The sequence below is a fragment of the Heterodontus francisci genome, chromosome 17 (assembly GCF_036365525.1).
Source record: "Heterodontus francisci isolate sHetFra1 chromosome 17, sHetFra1.hap1, whole genome shotgun sequence".
In the NCBI taxonomy this organism is placed as follows: domain Eukaryota; kingdom Metazoa; phylum Chordata; class Chondrichthyes; order Heterodontiformes; family Heterodontidae; genus Heterodontus; species Heterodontus francisci.
In genome coordinates, this window is record NC_090387.1 from 62,740,859 (window position 1) to 62,762,035 (window position 21,177).

At 41.3% G+C, this 21,177-nt stretch overlaps 1 protein-coding gene across 2 annotated transcripts in view; it reads left to right on the forward strand.

The window, feature by feature from the left end:
• Positions 1 to 16,305, forward strand: part of vrk3 (VRK serine/threonine kinase 3) — a 57,762-nt gene extending 41,457 nt beyond the window's left edge. For both annotated transcript variants that reach the window (XM_068049510.1, XM_068049511.1), the window contains 4 exons: positions 2,746 to 2,866; positions 5,797 to 5,855; positions 12,003 to 12,148; positions 15,897 to 16,305. In XM_068049510.1, the coding sequence (XP_067905611.1) occupies positions 2,746 to 2,866; positions 5,797 to 5,855; positions 12,003 to 12,148; positions 15,897 to 15,902 (332 nt within the window). In that variant the 3' untranslated portion in view covers positions 15,903 to 16,305. The remainder of the gene's footprint in view (positions 1 to 2,745; positions 2,867 to 5,796; positions 5,856 to 12,002; positions 12,149 to 15,896) is intronic.
• Positions 16,306 to 21,177: the final 4,872 nt, after the last annotated feature.

Consider the following 21,177-nt stretch of genomic DNA (forward strand, 5'->3'; position numbering starts at 1 on the left):
TTGTTGGTATGTACCTAAAACATCATCTCCTTTGAAGATCACCCATTGTTCCGTTTACAGTTTTTCCTGTCAATCCTTTTGGTTCCATTTTATCCTGGCTAGATACCCTCTCACCCCACTTCAAGTTAACCCTCTTCCAATTTAGAAGTTCTACTTTAGATTGTTCCTTGCACTTGTCCATTACTAATCTAAACTTATGATACAATATTCACTGTTACCCAAGTGTTCCCCCACAGTCGCTTGGTCCATTTGGCCCACCTCGTTCCCCAGCACCAGATCCCGTAATGACTCCTTCCTAGTTGGACCGAAGGCATACTGATGAAGGAAGTTCTCCTGAACACATTTCAGAAATTTCTCCCCCTTCTTTCACTTTACTGTAACATTATCCCAATTGATATTTGGATAATTAAGTCCCCCAATATTATCACTGTATAGTTCTTTTACATCTCTGTGATTTCCTTGCAGATTTGCTCCTCTATTTCCCTCACCATTTGGAGGTCTGTAGAATACTCCCAGTAGCATGATCATACCTTTCTTACATCTCAACTGTAACCAAATGGATTCTGTCTTTACCCCCTCAAGAACATCTTCCCTTTCCATCATTACAATGTCTTTCTTAATCTGGTACTGCCACCCCACCTCCCTTTCTTCCTTCCCTATCTTTTCTGGACACTTCGTCCTTGAATATTAAGAACCTAGTCTTCACTATTTTTAGGCTACGTTTCTGTTATTGCTACTACATCATATTACCACACAGCTATTTGTGCTTGTATCTCACCAACCTTATTCACCACACTTTGTGCATTTATATACATGCAGACCTGTCTTTGTTGTCCTTCTTATTCTGCTCCTATCTAATATGGTACTACTTCCTTCTCTAGTACTATCTATCTAACATTCACTCTTTTATGTCCCTTATTCCTCTTTTCTACCTCCCATATGCTGGTGCCCATCCCCCTGCTAATTTAGCTTAAACCCTTCCAAACCACATTTTTGAACCTCCCCTGAGGACATTGGTCTGAGGTCTGTTGATGTGCAGCCGATCCCTTTTGAAAAGGGGCATTCTGCCCCAGAACTAGTCCCACTGTCCCAGAAGCCCTCCCTCCTGCACTATGCTTCAAGCTGCTCACTGATCCTCCCTATCTTGCTGTTTCTACTTTTGCCAGCGCGTGGCACTGGGATTATTCCAGCTATTACTACCTTCGCGGTCCTACTTTTTAATTTCTCCTTAGCTCCTGAAAGTCTGACCGTTGGACCTCCATACCTGCTCTCTTTATGTCATTGGTACTGATGTATACCACAACTTCTGGCGCTCTCCCTTCTCCTTGCAGAATATTCTGCACATTCTCTGTGATGTCCTTTTCCCTGGAACCAGGGAGGCATCACACCATATGGGACTCACTTTGACAGTTACAGAAATGCCTGTCTGTCCCTATAACTATGGAATCTCCTACAATGATTGTACTTCTACTCTTTTTCTGTTCCCTCCTGTGCAGCTCTTTGCCCATTGGTGTCATGGTCTGGACTGCACTCTTTCAGTCACTCCCAGCAGTCTCCAGAGCTGAGTACCAGTTTGAGAGTGGCACACACCCCAAAGACTTCTGCACCACCTGCCTCTTCCTACTCTTTCGGATGGCCACCCATCTACTAACCTGAACTCTCTACCTGTGGGATGACCACCTTTTGAAACGTATGGTCCAGGAAACTCTCATCTTCCCTGATGCTCCGCAGTGACTGCAGCTATCCCTGAAGCTCGGAGATCCTGAGTTGAAGACAGTTCCTGCACACGTGGTACCCCAAGACATGTGAAGTGTCCTTAAGTTACCACATGGTGCAGGAATTGCAAGCAACAGGTCTCAGCTGCCCAACGATGATCTAAGGAAAAAATCTCTTCCCTGTTTTAGAATCTAATTAATACCTTGTATAAACAATTAATTTTAGGTAATGCCTCTAGACTTGCTTTGTGCTAATATTCTTGATACTAATTCCCTTACTGTTATACTTAGCCCGATTGAAATTTTATTTACCTAGTTAAGCTATAAATTGAATACAGTACTTTATAGTTTCCTCATCCTATCTTTAGAAAAAACTAATACTCACCAACCAATCTTGCTGTCCACTGATGTCACTCCTTGCTATTTTGGAATGCACTGGGTCCTCTCGCGCTCACTCGTGTGCTCTCTTGTCTGCGCTCACGCGCTCTTATTCATCGCTGCCACTGATGTCTCCGATAATCTATCCTGTTCGGTAAAGCATGTTCTCTATTAATGTCAGACAGATCTATATGCAATGTTAAGTCAGTAGTTGGACTGTAGCAGTGGGGAGTGATACTGGAAAGTTCCTACATCAGGCACTCAGCTTGTGTATATAACTGGTAATTTGTGAACTATGCACTTCACGTTCTATTGCCCTAATTCAGTATATGTAAAACTTAGTTTGTTACAACTCGTAGATTAAGCTGGTCTTGTGTAATGCAGAAGGGAAAGCAAAAATCAAAAATAGAAAAGTCCTTTTCTGTATATACAAACTAGCAAACCCTGTGCAATGTATGCTAAGGCATTAACACATCATCTTCGGGTTCAAGTGCATGATGTGTTTTAAAAATTTGAAAGTTGGAGATTATTATTCAACTGCATCCATCTTTGGTCACATGAAACACTCCACATTCTTTTATTCTATGTATTATTTGTCACGTCATGAACCATGATTAAAATGAAAACGAAAAAATCCACCTATATATTATAGGGCCTTCCAGGCGTAGTGATCTTGAAACACTGGGTTACTGTATGTTGAAAGCATTGTGTGGTTCCCTGCCGTGGTCTGATGATGTTGATTTCCCCCATTCAGTCATGGAAGCCAAACAGAAGTAAGTGATTTTATTTACATAATAAAACATACAATCTAAATGTCTGTTGCGTACATACAATTTTAAGGTTGTCTCCAGTTGTACTTGAGCATAAAAAGTACCACAAAAATTTGAAATTGCAGTATTTAAAGTAGGAACCACAGTAATTGACAAATTTGGATTGCATGGTAAAACATCAATGTGGTTAGTAATAGAATTTTCAAGGGCTCATGTATGTTTTGAATCTAGGCTTTTTGGGTCGACCAAGATTCTCTGGGTAGTGTTTAGATGCAGGGAGCTGGATTTTTCATTCGATGTTGTCATTATAAGTGACCGTGTAATATGGCTTGTGTGGGAGGGAAAATTGATTCTTCCATTTATTTTTGTTTTATATTGCCTTTGAATAGTTTTAAAGGTATGCGGCTAAGTTAAATGAGGCATAGCATGCAATGCTTGATGAGAAATTAGGGTTAGAAAGTTAACATTTGAAAAGAATTATTTCTGAACAAGTGGAGTAGTTACTTTGGCTGCTGTCCATTATATTGTGCTCCTCCATTCTCCCTCCACCTTCAACATTTTGCTACAGAGGCCTAGAAATTACACTGGACTAAATACAAATGCTTAACACATTCATCTAAAATTCGTCTCTATTTTATCAGGGGTTCTAATCCATTTTTTTAAAACAAAACTGGTTTATACCTGCACAAAAATAACAGGAATTTCATATGAACATGAGAAGTGCTTGTGCCCATTATTCCACAACGTAATTTGAAGGGCCAAGCATTGCTCAAGCTGGAACAGCAGGTCACCTAACTTTGTAACATGTGAGGAACCTAACAATAAGGATAACATTTAATTTTTTTAATGGATTAATGGTATAGTGCCATTGCTTATAGTGACTTGGAAGATTGCACAGTTGCAAGAGGTGATGCAAGATAACTCCCTGGATGTAGTTAGTTACATAGTTCTCTTGTTCGATGGCTCTGATTAAAGTTAAAAAGTTTGAACATTTTTGGTGTCTTTATGCAAGGGAAGAAATTCAATCACTGCTCCTAAAATTGGTTTTCCTAAGTGGCAGTGTTCCTCTATTGCTGGTTAGGACGGAGGATGGTGACTGGGCTTACGAAGATCAAGTCCTGGTCAGTCTTGCTGTCAATTATTTCAGTTTTACAAAATATCTTGCTGTATTGTGCTCACCCACTCCCAAAATATGTATTAGACTTAAAAGTCTTAATGACTTTCTGCAGCCAAAATTAGGGAAGGGTTTTTCTCGATTTGCTTTGGAATTCTAACAAACTGCAGGAGCTATGGTATCGATGGTCAGCAAAGCCCAACTCGTTAATTGAAGCTTGAGGCAAGTCTTCCATATTGAGTCTTGGGCTCTTCCCTCACTCGTCGATCTCTGCAAGAAAATGTTTTCGAGGGGATTTGCAGCATTTTACAGACAATGTTTCCCTTCAGCTGCATGGGTGCGCAGCCACGCAGCAATCGTGAATGTGCTGTGCAGGGGACTGACAGGATGAGCACAAGCTGTGCTGCCTTTAAGATGGAGGCATGCGTGGCCACATGACAATTTTAAAGGGGCTATACAGTGCAACAAACAGGCTGTGCACAGCAAAGGGACATTAGAGACATCAGCGCAATAAATAAGTTGTAATCTGTTTTAATTTTCTTCTGTAAATGTTACTTACATGGGTATATTTTCCAATAACTGGAAAATCATGAACGCTCAAATGAAGTTACACAATTTTAGAAGCAGTTTGGTCAGTTTCTTTTACTTAATATTACAGGATTGATACTTTAAGTAGGCAAAATGTGATTTTGCTAGCAGAAGCTTGCTCATTCCTGATTGGTTGTTACCAACTGAGTCAAAGTGCTTTTGATTTAATTCACATTTAGTCAATTGATAATTTATCATTTTAGCTATAACTGTTTTTGTAGATAGCTCAAACTAAATCAGAACAAAGCAACATGGGTAGAGCAAAGGAAAGGATGTTAACAATTTGTAACTACCAGCACACAACTTGTGGCTTTTCTCAGTGGCCTAAGGAGCAGAAGGTGCAAAGAGAGAAGGTTTGCAGGGCGGAAACAAGGTGGACAGCAAACAATAACATAAAACTCTGGAGCAAACAGAAGTGCTGAGTGGGCGGCAAGGGATGGTCAAAGTTTTTAAAAAGGCAAGAGAAATAGTGATGGGGCAAGAATGCTGATGGGAATACAAGAAAGTTAGCAGCAGGTAAACATAGTAGAGGATCTGCAAGGGAAAGAGCTGGAGAAGTAACCTTGCACTTTGGCTTGTCTTTTTTTCTATTTTTGGGCTATATAAATGAACAGTAAGTTATCTTGGCATGAATGAAAATACCATGGCCAAGTATTTTTTTTATTAAAGAGTATCAGTTAGGGCTACGCTATACTGCAGATGGCTATATACAGTTTGTTAGATTGTACTTCTGAAAGCATTCCTGGTTGTGGGACTACATTTTAATGTGGCTTTTAATTATTCTGTCAAAACCAATAAATTTCTTGCGATGCTCACAGTAAGTCAGAGAATGTCCTGTTTGAGAAGGCAGGAACATTGCACCATGTAGAGCAAGCTATTATTTTACTGCTTAAGTATAGGAATACGTCCCTTTATGTCTATAAAATACAGCGGATGAATATTGAGCGAATTTATTCTAAGGTTAATTGTAGTTCAGGCTGTAGATCAGAACCCTGGAATTGTGGGAATGTCAATTAAAAGCCTGCAGATACTCTGCCTCTGTTATTATATGCCCTTGGAGAGTTTTTCTCCGCATTGCAAATGACTTCTTCTCCATACTTGTGACAGAAATATGTGTGACAAATAGGACCTGCTTGCAGACATTAAAGTTTATAGTATGGGTATTTGTTTTTTCTAAAAACGAATAATTTTAAAACTAACTGACTAGTTTTTCCAATGTGTTTTTCACTAGATACAAGGCTGACCTACCAAGTCTCCTCAAGTATTGTTTTGGAAAAAGAAAATTCCCAGGTAAGATCAGTTTAAGTCAGGAATTTTTCAATCCAGTTTATTTAATATCTGTTGTCTGATCCAAGCAAATGAAACCACCTCAAATGAATTGTCATCTTTTCTCACGGTAGTCTTCATGGGGAAAGAATATTCAAAGTGCAATGCAAGTTGCTAGCTAGCATTTTCTACTTGTGTGCTTGCCAACCTGCCATTTTCCTGCCAACAGAAAAATTAATGGGGGGGAAATTGTGGCCAAGCAGAAATATTGATCACTATTTTTAAAACTAGGTGTCACTAAAACTGAAATCAGTAACGGTTAAATAAAATGTTGCAAAAACATGTCAAATTTCAGCCCCTAAAAATTATCTCTTGCTTTTCAGTTATTTGGGTACCTTCCATATGCGTGTAGGCTGTCCAGATTATGGTGCAGTTTGAGGAAAAGCTAGTGCAAGCTTTAAATTGTTCTCATAACCATGTACATTTCCTCATTGAGTAAAATGATCCATTTAAATTTTTATTTAAAACTTAGTGAAGCTGAGACAGTAATGTAGTATTACTAACCAGCTGTGACTTGTTCACATCTATAAACCTGCAGACGGCATTCTCCCAGTCTTTGCCATATTTCTGTGAAAATTGTAAAGAGGCAGTGCAGTTGTCAGAGTAAAAACATGGAGGGCACATCTATGTGAGCTACCCTTTTTGCATCTTGTGATTGAATCAAGTACAATAGTAGGAGAGATCTATGAAAAGCTCTTTGTTTCTCTTTTTATCTTCCCTCCCCATGTTCCCCTACCCCACACCCCTCGATCTACTAGCCTGGTTCAAGCCTCTGGATTTGTAAAAATCTCACTATAATGTTAAACCTTCTATCTACCCATCGACATTTCCATCCACTGCAATATTGACATTAATGTAGTAGCACAGACAGAACTTGAAAGGTGTGGGTTTATCTTTTGTTTTCTCCCATTTTCTTGTTGAAGTTGTTTCCTCCTTCCTGGGCTATAATCCCACAGATGCCCATGGCTGAGTGTTTGTGTTCATGTTTGAGCCTTGACTGAGTGTTCTGCCACACATCACAGCTAAGTTGGATTCTGACCATGTCACCATGCAGCTACTTCCAGTCCAGAAGTTCTGAGGTCAATTGTAATGTCCTACTGAAAGCTAACGCAGCACAAACCAGGGAATCAAATCTAGTATGTTCCCGGTCTGCGTTGCTCAATATTCACACAAGTAGAAAATGCTGGCCACATAGGCTAGATTATACTTCGTACAAAAGAAACAGTGTTGTTTCCTTCTCTAGATAATTTAACCATTTAACAAGTCGAATTTAGTTTGCCTCATCGTAAAAAGAGCATTTGTGTTTATATAGTGCCCTCATTGCCATACCAAAATGTCTGTGCTTCAAACCTTTTGGAGTGCAGTAACTTGTGTAGGTCAGACCAGAGGTTAGCCCTACAGTAGCCATGTCCTTGAGAATTTATTGGAACTTAAAATAAAATCTCATTGAATTGGATATGGAAAGTATCTTTACCATGAATTCTCAGTTAAGGGCTTTATCTTCAATGTGGTACTAACCCTCAAGAACACAAGAAAGCTAAATCTATACAGAGATGTCTCTAATTTTAATAAAGCACTGTGTTCGGTGCTATTGATTGTTTGTTTTTGTTTTTGTTTGTTTACTTTGTTAACCTGACCCTCACAGCACAACTGAAATCTGGATTTTAGTAAAATAGAAAAACCAAATATATGTTCCCCTCTGACATTATATTCCCTCTTTCAAGAGAAGGTTAGGGAATAAGAGCTTGAATCCAGTGTGCATAGGAGTTCTTGCATTTGAATGCAATCTGACATACTGTTACAAAATTGATCAAAGGGGCTTTATACTTAAATAATAGAATAGTTCTTTTAAAGTAGAATGCTGAGTACAAATTCCCTGATAGCAATGAGTGCTCTGCTTAGAGAAGATAGATTGCATCTCACCCCATCTTAAACCTATTCTTGCATTGTAGGGTTGATTTCAGGAAGTCAAAAAAAAAGACCCATGTCTAAAATGCAGTTCCCCCAGGCCAGGAAAATAATTATGTTTTATAATAATTCAGATTAACAGTAATTGCATCTGAGGATTTCGCATCTCCCTGCTGGAACTATAACTATATAAGGCATCTGTAATTATAATTAGCATTTTACTAGACCCGCTATTAATATTTCTACTAACTACAATAAACATCAAGGCATTTATAAGTATATTAAGGGCAAGAGGATAACCAGGGAAAGAGCCCATTAAGGACCAAAGTGGCAATCTGTGAGTGGAGCCGGAGAACATAGATGAGGTTTTAAATGATTACTTTTCATCTTTGTTCACAATGGAGAAGGACGATGTAGGTGTAGCGATCAGGGAGGGGGATTGACATATGCTTGAACAAATTAGCATAGAAAGAGAGGAGGTATTAGAAGTACCACAGGACTGGAGAACAGCGAATGTGGTACCATTATTCAAGAATAGTTCAAGGAGGTGACTAGGTATGTAGATGAGGGTAAAGCAGTTGAAGTAGTCTACATGGACTTCAGTAAGGCTTTTGATAAGGTCCTGCATGAGAGATTGGTCAAGAAGATAAGAGCCCATGGGATTCGGGGCAATTTGGCAAATTAGATCCAAAATTGGCTTTGTGGCAGGAGGCAGAGGGTGACGGTCGAGGGTTGATTTTGCGAGTGGAAGCCTGTGACCTCTGGTGTACTGCTGAGCTCGGTGCTGGGATCCTTACTATTTGTAGTGTACATTAATGATTTAGACGTGAATATAGGAGGTATGATCAGTAAGTTCGCAGATGACACGAAAATTGGTGGTGTATATAGTGAGAAGGAAAGCCTTAGATTACAGGACTGGGCTGGTAAGATGGGCAGAGCAGTGGCAAATGGAATTTAATCCTGAGAAGTGATGCATTTTGGGAGGACTAACAAGGCAGTGGAATATACAATGAATGGTAGAACCCTAGGAAATACAGAAGGTCAGAGGGACATGGGTATACTTGTTCATAGATCACTGAAGGCAGCAGCACAGTTAGATAAGGTGGTTAGGAAGGCATATGGGATACTTGCCTTTATTCGCTTAGGTATAGAAAATAAGAGCAGGGAGGTTATGATGGAGCTGTATAAAATGCTGGTTAAGCCACAGCTGGAGTACTGTGTATACTTCAGGTCACCACACTATAAGAAGGATGTGATTGCACTGGAGAGGGTGCAAAGGAGCTTCACCAGGATGTTGCCTGGGCTGGAGCATTTCAGCTATGAAGAGAGATTGGAGAGGCTAGGGTTGTTTTCCTTCGAGCAGAGAAGGCTGAGGGGAGACCTGATCGAGGTATACAAAATTATGAGGGGCATAGAGAGGGTAGATAGGAAGAAACTTTTTCCCTTAGCGGAGGTGTCAATAACCAGGAGGCATAGATTTAAGTTAAAGGGTAGGAAGTTTAGAGGGGATTTGAGGAAAAAAATTTTCACCCAGAGGGTCATTGGAATCTGGAACACACTGCCTGAAGGGGTGGTAGAGGCAGGAACCCTCACAATATTTAAGAAGTATTTAGATTGAAACACCATAGCATACAAGGCTACGGGCCAAGTGCTGGAAAATGGGATTAGAATAGATGGGCTTGATGGCCGGTGTGGACACGGTGGGCCGAAGGGCCTGTTTCTGCACTGTATAACTCTGACTCTCTGACGCTTTGGTATTGATTGTCCTGTATTGAGGTTTGAACAAAGTGCACCCAGGGAAAGACACTTTCATCACTTCCTAGAAGTGGTGAATTTGCAGCTCCGGCCACTCTGCATTTTAAACAAAAAAGGATGGAACAGCAGTATGTTATACTGTTTATAATTTGTATAATTGCAGCAGCAGCATCTTTCCCTTTAGACCGGTGATGGATACAAATATAAGGTAGTATCAAAAGTACCTCCTGAGTTTTGTGCTGCCTTCCCATATGGACATTTCCCTCCGCCCCAGCCGCCCTCACTCTTGCCTCACCAGCCAATGCGATGCAAGGTAATTACAGACAAGGGAGGCCATTTGTCCCATTTTGGTTTGTCCACCCTGAATGACTTTTAACTCACTACTTTCTGGCATCCAAGGGTTTTCACCACCTGTTCTATCCAGCTGTTTGTTCCATGCATTGATTATCTGTGTGAAGATTACTTCCTGGTTTTGGTTCTAAATTTGTGAAAGTAATGCAAGGGTTCACAGGTTCAAATTAGTCAAAGACTATTTAATTTCAAAGTAATTTTATATACACATTCACTATCTTGCCTACCTCCAAAAGATCACACCTCAGCAGTCTCCAAATCATGGCTGAAACGCTAAAATCTGTTCTTCCTCTAAAGATCCCCCCACCCCCGCCCTAACCCTGAACTTGCATTTTTCTCTTTTTTTCTCTCCTATCTCCCTCATGCCTTCTCTGAAGTCTTCTTGTCCATGAGACCCACCTCCTGTTCCCTCGATCCTATTCCCTGTTCACCCGGCTTCTCCTCTTGATCCCATGTTAACTGATATTGTAAACAGTGCTCTCTCCAAGTGTTGTCCCTCTCTCCTTTTAAATCAGCCGTCATTGGCTCCTCTCCCCAAAAAAACCCACACTTACAAATTACTGCCTCATCTCCTACTTCCCTTTCCTCTCCAAAGTCTTTAAAGTGTTGTCGCTAAATCCATACCCATCTTTCCAGGAACTCCATATTTGAATGCCTCCAATCAGGTTTCCACCCCTGCCACAGTATCAAAATGGCTCTTATCAAAGTTGCAAATGATATCCTATATGCCGGTGACAAAGGTAAACTATCCTTCCTCGTCCTTCTCGAACTGTCTGCAGTGTTTGAAATGGTTGACCACACCATCCTCCTCCATACCTCCACTGTCAACCAGCTGAGTGGGACTGCTCTTGCTTGGTTCCATTCTTATCTATCTAATTGTATCCAGATTATCACTTGCAACGGCTTCTCTTCCTGCTCCCGCACCGTTACCTCTGGTGTCCCCCAAGGATCTATCCTTGGCCCCCTCCTATTTCTCTTCTACATGCTGTCCCTCGGCGACATCATCCAAAAGCACATGTACCCTGCGCCATCCAACTCTACTTCACCACCACCTCTCTCAACTTCTCCACTGTTGTTAAATTATCAGACTGTTTATCCGATATCCAGTAATAGATGAGCAGAAATTTCTTCCAATTAAGTATTGGGAAGACTGAAGCCATTGTTTTCGGTCGCCACTCCAAACTTTATTCTCTAGCTACCGATTCCATCCCTTTCCCTGGCAACTGTCTGAGAGTAAACCAGACTGTTCGCAACCTAGGTGTCATATTTGACTCCGAGGTGAGCTTCCGACCACACATTCGCAGAATCGCTAAGGCCACCTATTTCCACCTCCGTAACGTCGCAGATTTTACCCTACCTCAGCTCATCTGCTGCTGAAACCCTCATTCAAGCCTTTGTTATCTCTAGACATGAATATTTCAATGCACTGTTGGCTGGTTTCCCACATTCTACCCTCTGTAAACCTGAGGTCATTAAAAACTCTGCTGCCCATGTCCCAACTTGCACGAAGTCCTGCTCACTTATCCCCCCTGTGCTCGCTGACTTGCGTTGGCTGCTGGTCAAGCAACATCTTGATTTTAAAGTTCCTTGTTTTCAAATCCCTCCATGGCCTTGTCCCTCCCTATCTCTCTAATCTCCTTCAGCCATACAGCCCTCCAAGATACCTGCATTCACATCTAATTCTGGCCTCTTCAGCATTCCCAGTTTTAATCACTCCACATTGATGGCTGTGCTTTCAGTTATCTGGGCCGTAATCTCTGGAATTCTCTCCCTCCACCTCTACCTCTCTACTTCACTTTCTTCCTTTAAGATACTCCTTAAAACCTACCTCTTTGACCAAGCTTTTGGTCATCTGACCTAATATCTCCTTACGTGGCTTTGTCATTTTTTGTTTTATAATCCTCCTGTGAAGCGCCTTGGGACATTTTATTACATTAATGGTGCTACATAAATATAAATTGTTGACCAGTTCTTTGAAACTTAAAAGGGAGTTATTTAAATGTAAAATGTGTTTTTATTTAAGAATAAAATATTTGTGTGCAGTGTTGTATTCCTTCCCCCTCGTTTATTTGAAAGATCAATATTGTTAATTTGTAGATGAACTGAAGAAATACCTGCAACAAGTTGTGTCACTACAATACGATGAAGAGCCAGATTATGAAGAACTACGAAAACAACTTAAAGATGGTCTTAAAAGGTTGGGAGTGTCAGCTGATGGTCCTATGGATCTTACAATAACCACTGTAAGTAAACTTTGCTGATGTCTGGGTAAGGACAGAATCAAACTGTGAGGTACCAGAGAGTTACTGACACTTCTGGCACTGTACTCCTGCTTGAGTCTCTGCCTGCATAAAAAGAGGAACAAAGAAAGTAAGTCGAAAGCAGGGGTTTAAATTTTTTCTGCTGTCAACTTCTGTCAAACTTTTTTTTACATAGTGTTTCCTTCCCTCCTCGATTTTATCTGCTTGCTGCATCTGAATTTCCTACAAGAAACTGCTCTGCTTTTGAACATGCTTGCTGGGCAATTCAGCTGATGTGCCATTTTTTAAATTGCATTTTAATATTTGTCTTTCCCACTAACTAACTTGTCATTACAGACCATTCATTTGCATTCTGTTGGATGATATATGTTTATTTAAATAGTGATTGGTTTCTTTTTTCTTTCCCACCCACTGTCCCTGCCCCAAACAAACTACTAGAAACATGAGGGGAAAAGTTTAGGGGGGATATGCGTGGAAAGTTCTTTACGCAGAGGGTGGTGGGTGCCTGGAAAGCGTTGCCAGCGGAGGTGGTAGATGCGGGCACGATGGCGTCTTTTAAGATGTATCTAGACAGATACATGAATGGGCAGGAAGAAAAGAGATACAGAACCTTAGAAAATAGGCGACATGTTTAGAGAGAGGATCTGGATCGGCGCAGGCTTGGAGGGCCGAAGGGCCTGTTCCTGTGCTGTAATTTTCTTTGTTCTATATACACAGAACATGCTAGAAATAATTAGGTCAGGCAGCATCCATGCAGAGAGAGAAAAACAGAACCTGATGAAAGGTCATCAACCTGAAACATTAACTCTGTTCCTCTGTCCCATAGATGCTGCCAGACCTGCTGAGTGTTTCCAGCATTTTCTGTTTTTATATTAAATTTTCAGCATCTGCAGTATTTTGCTTTCATACCAGAAACATTCAGTTTGCTTTTCTGCTCAACTGATGATAGTTACTGGATTTCTCTTTCCCTATTTTCCCACTGCCTAGAATCTTTTCTCCACTTTTGTAGTCAATTCATTCTTTTAAGAGAACAACTTTCCATGTTATTTTTCAAATTAAAGACGAACCAAATCTCCATGACTTAAGTTGCTGCACCACATGTTTGGTTCGTAGATGCACTTGTGTGCAAAATTGACCGACGTTACTGAAAACCTGAGTTCTCATTACTAGGTTGTTATTTTGGTTTGAAGCCTATAAAACTTGAGAGAACATATGTTTTAGCCAGGGTCTACAAAATATTTTTAAAATGTAGAGTCTTACAAGTGGCAAAGTGCATTTGACTGCCACACCACACCCTAGCCACTACCTGTCTTTTTTTTTTGGTCCTTCTCCAGCCTGTTTCTTTCTGTCCTTTGTCTTTTTTTCTTCCCCTTTCCCTCACCTGTCCATGCCACCTTTCATCTCACCGATCTGATATTTTCCCCTAAACCCATAGCTATTCCTCAGCCTTCTTTCGTACAATCATCCCTACTTTGAATTCCCCTCCACTTTTCACAACTAGCCCCTGTGTTTTTGTCTCCTCATTTTCAGACTTGGACAAGCTGCAATTTAATCTTGCTAAACGTCAGAAAGACCAAAGCCATTGTCTTAGGCTCCCAGTGCAAACTCCATGTCTTCTCCACCAATCCTGTCCCACTCCTCGAGCTGAACAGGACTGTTCACCGCTTCATCAATCTGTTCACCTGGAGATCATCTTCCAACCCCATAATCATCTCTCTCATAAATATTGTCCACTTTCACCTCTAACATTGCCCATCTCTGTCTTCACCTCAGCCTATCTGCTGCAGAAATCCTCATCCATTTATCACCTCCCAACTTCATTTACTGCAATGGTTTCTTGGATGCCCACCCATCGTCCACCTTCCGTAAACTTTAGCTCATCCAAAGCGCTGCTGTCCGTAACGTATCCCTTACCAGGTTTAGCTCACTTCTCAACCCTGCCTTCACCAATCTACTTTTGGCTTTCAGTCCCCCAATGCTTCAGAATTTAAATTCTCATCCTGAGACTGTGCCTTTGCTCTTCCCTCTCTCTAATCTCCAGCTCTACAGCATTGCAGTCTTCCCCTTCCCACCTTACACTACCGTTTGGTTGCATGTTCAGCCAGCTAGCCCCAAGCTCAGGAATTCCTCTCCACCCGCCTCTCCATTAAGACTCTCCTTAAAAAGAAAAACCTCTTTGCTCACGTTTTCAGTCACCTAACCTAATTTATCATTCTTTCGCTTTTTTTTTCTTGTATCTCTCAATGTTGGGAACTTTTTCCTATGTTAAAGGTGCTATATAAATGTAAGTTTTAGTATCAAAGAAACTTTTGCAGAAGATGAAGCCTGTGACAAGATGCACACAGAAGATTAAGTAGTATGGAATTGGAAGGAAGGGGTGCCAAATTGGTTAAAAGGGAGAAAAAAGAGAATTGGAGTCAAAGACAGTTTCTCCGTGATTAGCAGTGGGAAGCAGTGTCCCACATCAATCTGTTTTGGATATTAGGCTACATGGGGTGGCGTCCAAATTTGCAGACAATACTAAATACATGTAAATAATTAAGGGATATCGATAAAATGTTAGAATGGGTGGAAAAGTGTCAGTTGGAATTCAATGCCAATAAATCTGTGATGATGTTTTTAATCAAAATGTGATGATTAGCAGTAAGATAGGTGCAGTGAAAGAACAGCGGGATTTGGGGGTTCAGGTTCACAAGACATTAAAAGCAACTTCTAGAGGATTCCTCTAGAAAATAATGGAATACTGGGTTTTATGGCAAGAGCTATAATATATAAAAGTGGAGATGTTATGGTGAAACTATATAAAACCTGAGTAAGATCACACTTGGAACATTGTACACAGCCTGGGCTCTACACTGGGAGGATGTTATGGCAATAGATTCACCAGGATGTTGCCTGCTATGAAGAAATGTGGATTTTAAAAACACTTGAAAAATTGGTGCTGTTTTTGTTATAATGGTTGAGATTGATAGGTGATTGAACAGGGGTGTTTTAAAATTATGAAGGGATGAGCAAGTGTAGGTAGAATCAAACCAATTCCAGTGATTGAGGGGTCTAGAACATGAGGCACAGATATAGGATTAAATGCAAGAGATTAGGACGCAGAGCAAAGAAACATTTTTATAAAGGGTGTGGAATACACTACCAGAATTAGTGATTAAAGCTGAGACCATGTTAACGTTGAAGAATAGGTTAGATAAGTACTTGAAGGAAGTGGGCATAAAGGGAAATGAAAACTGAGCAGACACTTGGGATTAGGACTGCAGCTCATTTAGAGGATATATGGTCTGTTTACATTTTACAGTTTCTTTGCAGCATTCTAAAATCATAGAATTACAATGTTGGGTGGCGCTGTGTCTGCAATAGTAATTGCTGGACGTAACTAGGAAATCCAAATTTAAATACTCTGGCTCTTCGAGGCTCTCTGGTCTTGGCCGAGTTATTATCAGAAAGAGCCCATTGCTTGGTATTAAATAATGTATTTTGATACTAAAGTGGTGACAGTAGCCAAGCAAGGACTGCCAGTGAATTCAGTATTTTTACAGAAATACAGCCCTTGCTCCAACTAGGTAACTGGAGCAGAAATACAGGCTTACTTTCTCCCACGTCACCAGAAGCCATGAGCTGGCTGCTGCTTTGTGCACAGCTGTAGCTACTTTAGTAGTGTTCTCAAAGTTGCTCACTACAGTAGTCTGCAATCATGACAAACATCTTTATTTTTTCTCCACAGATTTGAAAATACCAATAACCAACTATGAAGCCAGCATCTTCATGATGAAGTCAATTTCAAAGCATCTGCCTTGAAAGATACATTGGACTATTTTTTTTTTAAATCATGCTTTTTATAGCTCTTTAGCAATAGTTCCACTATTGCAAGTTTTCTTGTAGGAAAATGCATGCTTGTGTGTATTTACGTTTCAAGATTTACATTCGGTGTTTTTAAATAAAATTGAATGTCGATTTGGTGAATAGATATTTTTTAGCTGGAGTTTTTATGCTGTTTCTTACCCCCAGTGTTTTGTTCTATCTTGACCATTGCACTAATTGACCCCATTGGTCAACTAATCACCTCCATACCCACCCACCCTGTCAAACCTATGTAACACATTTGCCCATAAATAAAATAATATAAATTGTCAGCAGTCTTTGATCTTTTTTCTATTCTTTCATGGGATGTGGGCATCACTGGCAGGCCAGCATTTATTGCCCTAATTGCTGAGTGGTTTGCTAGGCCATTTAAGAGTCAACCACCTTGCTATGGGTCTGGAATCATATGCAGGCCAGACCAGGTAAGGATGGCAGATTTCCTTCCCTAAAGGACATAGTGAACCAGATTTTTTTTTTACAACAATTGACATGGTCACCGTTAGACTAACTTTTGATTCTAGATTAATTAATTGAATTCAAATTTCACCATCCGCAGTGGTGGGATTCGAACTCATGTCCCCAGAGCATTAGCCTAGGCCTCTGGATTACTATTCCAGTGATTATTACCACTACACCACCACCTTCCCATGAGGCATGAACTAAATTTTCTCCTGGAGCAGTTTCTACTTGCAATCAAACAAAGACAATTTTAACACAGTTTGCGTCTCATAGAAATAGGCTGTGAGATGGGCAGCAACTCCAGATGAATAACATCATGGGATTAAAAATGTCTATGAATATAATTCTTTAAATTGAATGGAGTTTATTTGAATGTATTTTGTGAAGATGATTGTATTACTGTGCCAATTTTATACTGAAGCATGTCTAATCATTGGCCTCAGTACAATTTCAAATATTATCCATTCAATTTTGGTTAGGGTTAGTCATTATTAGTGATTAGCTAACAATTGTTGTCTAAAATTATAATGAGGTAGAACTCATCCACCTTGAGTTTGATAAAAGACAATGACAGCACAGATGGAGCTGGAGTGCACATGGCCCAAATAAGCTGTAACAGTTGCTGCCCCCAAGCCTCCTGAACAAGTGGAGACCCAAAGGCTCTGATGAATCTCCTGGAACTTGGGAGCATTTGTGTGGATCTTCTGTACTTCTATTCATAGGAACCTGAGTCAACATCTCCAAAGTAAAATCATTCAACCCAAACAACTTAAACCTGAACAGAGCAGAAGATGGGAAGTGCAAGGTCAAGAGACGATCTGAAGCATACTTTCCAAAGTCTGCAAAACACACCACACGTCTACTGAGTTAAGACCTTTATTAATGAGGACGACCCACTGATGATACGAGGGTGATAATTGATTGGATGTTGGTATTGTTGACTCATCAATACGAATCTGTGCGCAAGGAGAAGATCCCGATTCCTTCTGTCTGAAGACGTGTACAGCAATGCTGGCCTAGTACAAAAGCGGATTGCAGAAGCTGTTCTATCTACTTTCCCCTTAATTCTTCTGATGTAGACTTTATGCAGAATGTCTGAAAGGTCACAGACCTGTAACATTAACTCCGTTTCTCTCTCCACCAATGCTGCCAGACCTGTTGAGTATTTCCAGCACTTTCTGTTTTTATGGCTTTCTTGATAGTTCAGTGTCAAAAAGTGCCATGTGTGTTGCAGTGACTCATGTAGAGAAGGAAACTGAAAGTTCAATCCTCTGTTTATGTTGTGTATTACTTTGGCATCACTGGCCATCCTGGCTTTACACCTTTTGGGATCAGACTTTGAGTCCAACCTAGATTGCTGGGATGCTGTCTCCTCTTGTCCATGGCCATGAAGAATCCTACAACAAATGTCTTTGAATAGGCCCTGAGCTAAGGAAAGGAAACAAAATCAGACTCTAACTTCTGACGAGTACCCAATTGGAGGTTTGTGTGCACATATACAGAATGGAACTTGATTGCAATGATGTCCCTGCTTAAATAGCCACCTAACACAAGCTAGCCTGTCTTATAGGTGAATCATTGGTATTGGGAATAAGTACCAGCTAGCTGTTGGTATACCCCTGAAGCTAGCAGGTGCCTATCGCGAGGGAGGTATCTCGCAGTCACTGTATGTGGACAAGATATGGTGCGCTTGTGAAAAGTGTCTTTTTCCTTTTCATTTTCAGCCAACTCGCTCATCATTTTGTACAACAAAAATAAATGCACTTTAAGACAGTACTGTCGTAGGATTTTCTCAAACTTTAATATTCTGACTTTGTGTTGCTATTATGTATATGGATTTTCAAAAGGCATTTGATAACAGACATGTTAGCATAATTAAAGCCCAGGGGATTAAAGGGGCAGTGGCAGCATGGATATAACATTGACATAGACAGAAAGCAGATAGTAGTGGTGAATAGTTGCTTTTCATATTGAGGGGAACTTATAGTGGTGTTCCCCAGGGGTTGGTATGAGGACTACTGCTCTTGTTGATGCATGTTAATTATCTGGACTTGAGTATACAGGGCATAATTTCAAAGTCTGCAGTTGATATAAAACTCTGAAATGTAGTAAGCAATGAGAATAGAAGGAGGACGTAGACTGGTGGCAGATTACATTTAATGCAGAGAAGTATAAAGTGATACATTTTGGGAGGAAGAATGAGAGGCCATATGAACGAAATGGTACAATTTTAAAGGGTACAGGACCAGAGAGATGGGAATGGATGTACACAAATCTTTGAAGGTGGTAGGGCTAGTGAAGACTATTTTAAAAAGGCATATTGGATCCTTGCTTTTATTTTATTTTTATAATTCATGCATGGGCGTCGCTGGCTAGGCCAGCATTTATTGCCCATCCTTAATTGTCCTCGAGAAGGTGGCCTTCTTGAACTGCTACAGTCCATGTTTGGTAGATCCACCCACAGTGCTGTTGGGAAGAGAATTCAGGATTTTGACTCAATGACAGTGAAGGAATGGTGATATAGTTCCAAGTCAGGATGGTATGTGGTTGGAGGGGAACTTGCAGGTGGTCGTGTTCCCATGCATCTGCCCTTGTCCTTCTAGGTGGTAGAGGTTGTGGGTTTGGAAGGTGCTGTCTAAGGAGCCTTGGTGCATTGCTGCAATGCATCTTGTAGATGGTAGACATTGCTGCCACTGGGTGCCAGTGGTGGAGGGAGGGAATGTTTGTAGATTGGGTGCCAATTAAGCGGGCTGCTTTCTCCTGGATGGTGTTGAGCTTCTTGAGTGTTGTTGGTGCTGCACCTACCCAGGCAAGTGGAGAGTATTCCATCACACTCCTGACTTGTAGATGGTGGACAGGCAGGATTCCGAGCCTCTAACCTGTTCTTGTAGCCACAGTATTTATATGGCTACACCAGTTCAGTTTCTGGTCAATGGTAACCCCCAGGATGTTAGTGGGGGATTCGGCAATCGTAACGCCATTGAATGTCAAGGGGGGAGATGGTTAGATTCTCTCTTGTTGGACATGGTCATTGCTTGGCACTTGTGTGTCGTGACTGTTACTTGCCACTTATCAGCCCAAGCCTGGATATTGTCCAGGTCTTGCTGCATTACTACATGAACTACTTCAGTATCTAAGAGTCGCAAATGGTGCTGAACATTGCTCAATCATCAGCGAACATCGCCACTTCTGACCTTTATAATTAAAGGAAGGTCATTGATGAAGCAACTGAAGATGGTTGGGCCTAGGACACTACCTTGAGGTACTCCTGTAGTGATGTCCTGGAGCTGAGATGATTGACCTCCAACAACCACAACCATTTTCCTTTGCACTAGGTATAACTCCAGCCAGCGGAGAGTTTTCCCCCTGATGCCCATTGACTCCAGTTTTGCTAGGGCTCTTTGATGCTCTGTCAAATGCTGCCTTGATGTCAAGCGCAGTCACTCTCACCTCACTTCTCGAGTTCTGCTCTTTTATCCATGTTTGAACCAAGGTTGTAATGAGGTCAGGAGCTGAGTGGCCCTGGCAGAACCCAAACTGAGCGTCACTGAGCAGATTATTGCTGAGCAAGTGCTGCTTGATAGCACTGTTGATAACACCTTCCATCACTTTACTGATGATTGAGAGTAGACTGATGGGGCGGTAATTGGCCGGTTGGACTTGTCCTGCTTTTTGTGTACAGGACATACCTGGGCAATCTTCCACATTGCCGGGTAGATGCCAGTGTTGTAGGTGTACTTAAACAACTTGGCTCGGGGCGCAGCAAGTTCTGGAGCACAGGTCTTCAGTACTGTTGTCAGGGTCCATAGCTTTTGCAGTATCCACTGCCTGCAGTCGTTTCTTGATATCATGTGGAATGAATTGAATTGGCTGTAGACTGGCATCGGTAATGCTGGGGACCTCAGGAGGAGGGCGAGATGGATCATCCACCTGGCACTTCCGGCTGAAGATTGTTGCAAATGCTTCAGCCTTGTCTTTTGCACTGTTGTGCTGGGCTCTCCCATCATTTGAGGATGGGGATATTTATGGAGCCACCTGCTCCAGTTAGTTGTTTAATTGTCCACCACCATTCATGACTGGATGTGGCAAGATTGCAGAGCTTAGATCTGAGCAGTTGGTTATGGGATTGCTTAGCTGTGTCTTATGGCATGCTGCTTATGCTGTTTGGCACGCAAGTAGTCCTGGGTTGTTGCCTCTTCACTGGGTTGGCATCTCATTTTGAGGTATGCCTCGTACTGCTCCTGGCATACCCTCCTGTACTCTTCATTGAACCAGGGTTGGTCCCCCAGCTTGATGGTACAGTGGGGGATATGCCGGGCCATGAGGTTACAGATTGTGGTTGAGTACAATTCTGCTGCTGCTGATGGCCCACATTGCCTTATGGATGCCCAGTTTTGCATTGCTAGATCTGTTAGAAATCTCTCCCATTTAGCACAGTGGTAGTGCTACACAACACAATGGACGGTACCCTCAAGGTGAAAACGGAACTTTGTCTCCACGAGGACTGGCACTGTGGTGGTCACTCCTACTGTCATGGACAGATGCATCTGCAGCAGGCAGATTGGTGGGGATGAGGTCAAGTATTTTTTTTTCCCTCTTGGTTCCCTCACCACCTCCCGCAGAGCTAGCCTCGCAGCTATATCCTTTAGACATTGAAGTTCCCACCCAGAGTACATTCTGTGCTC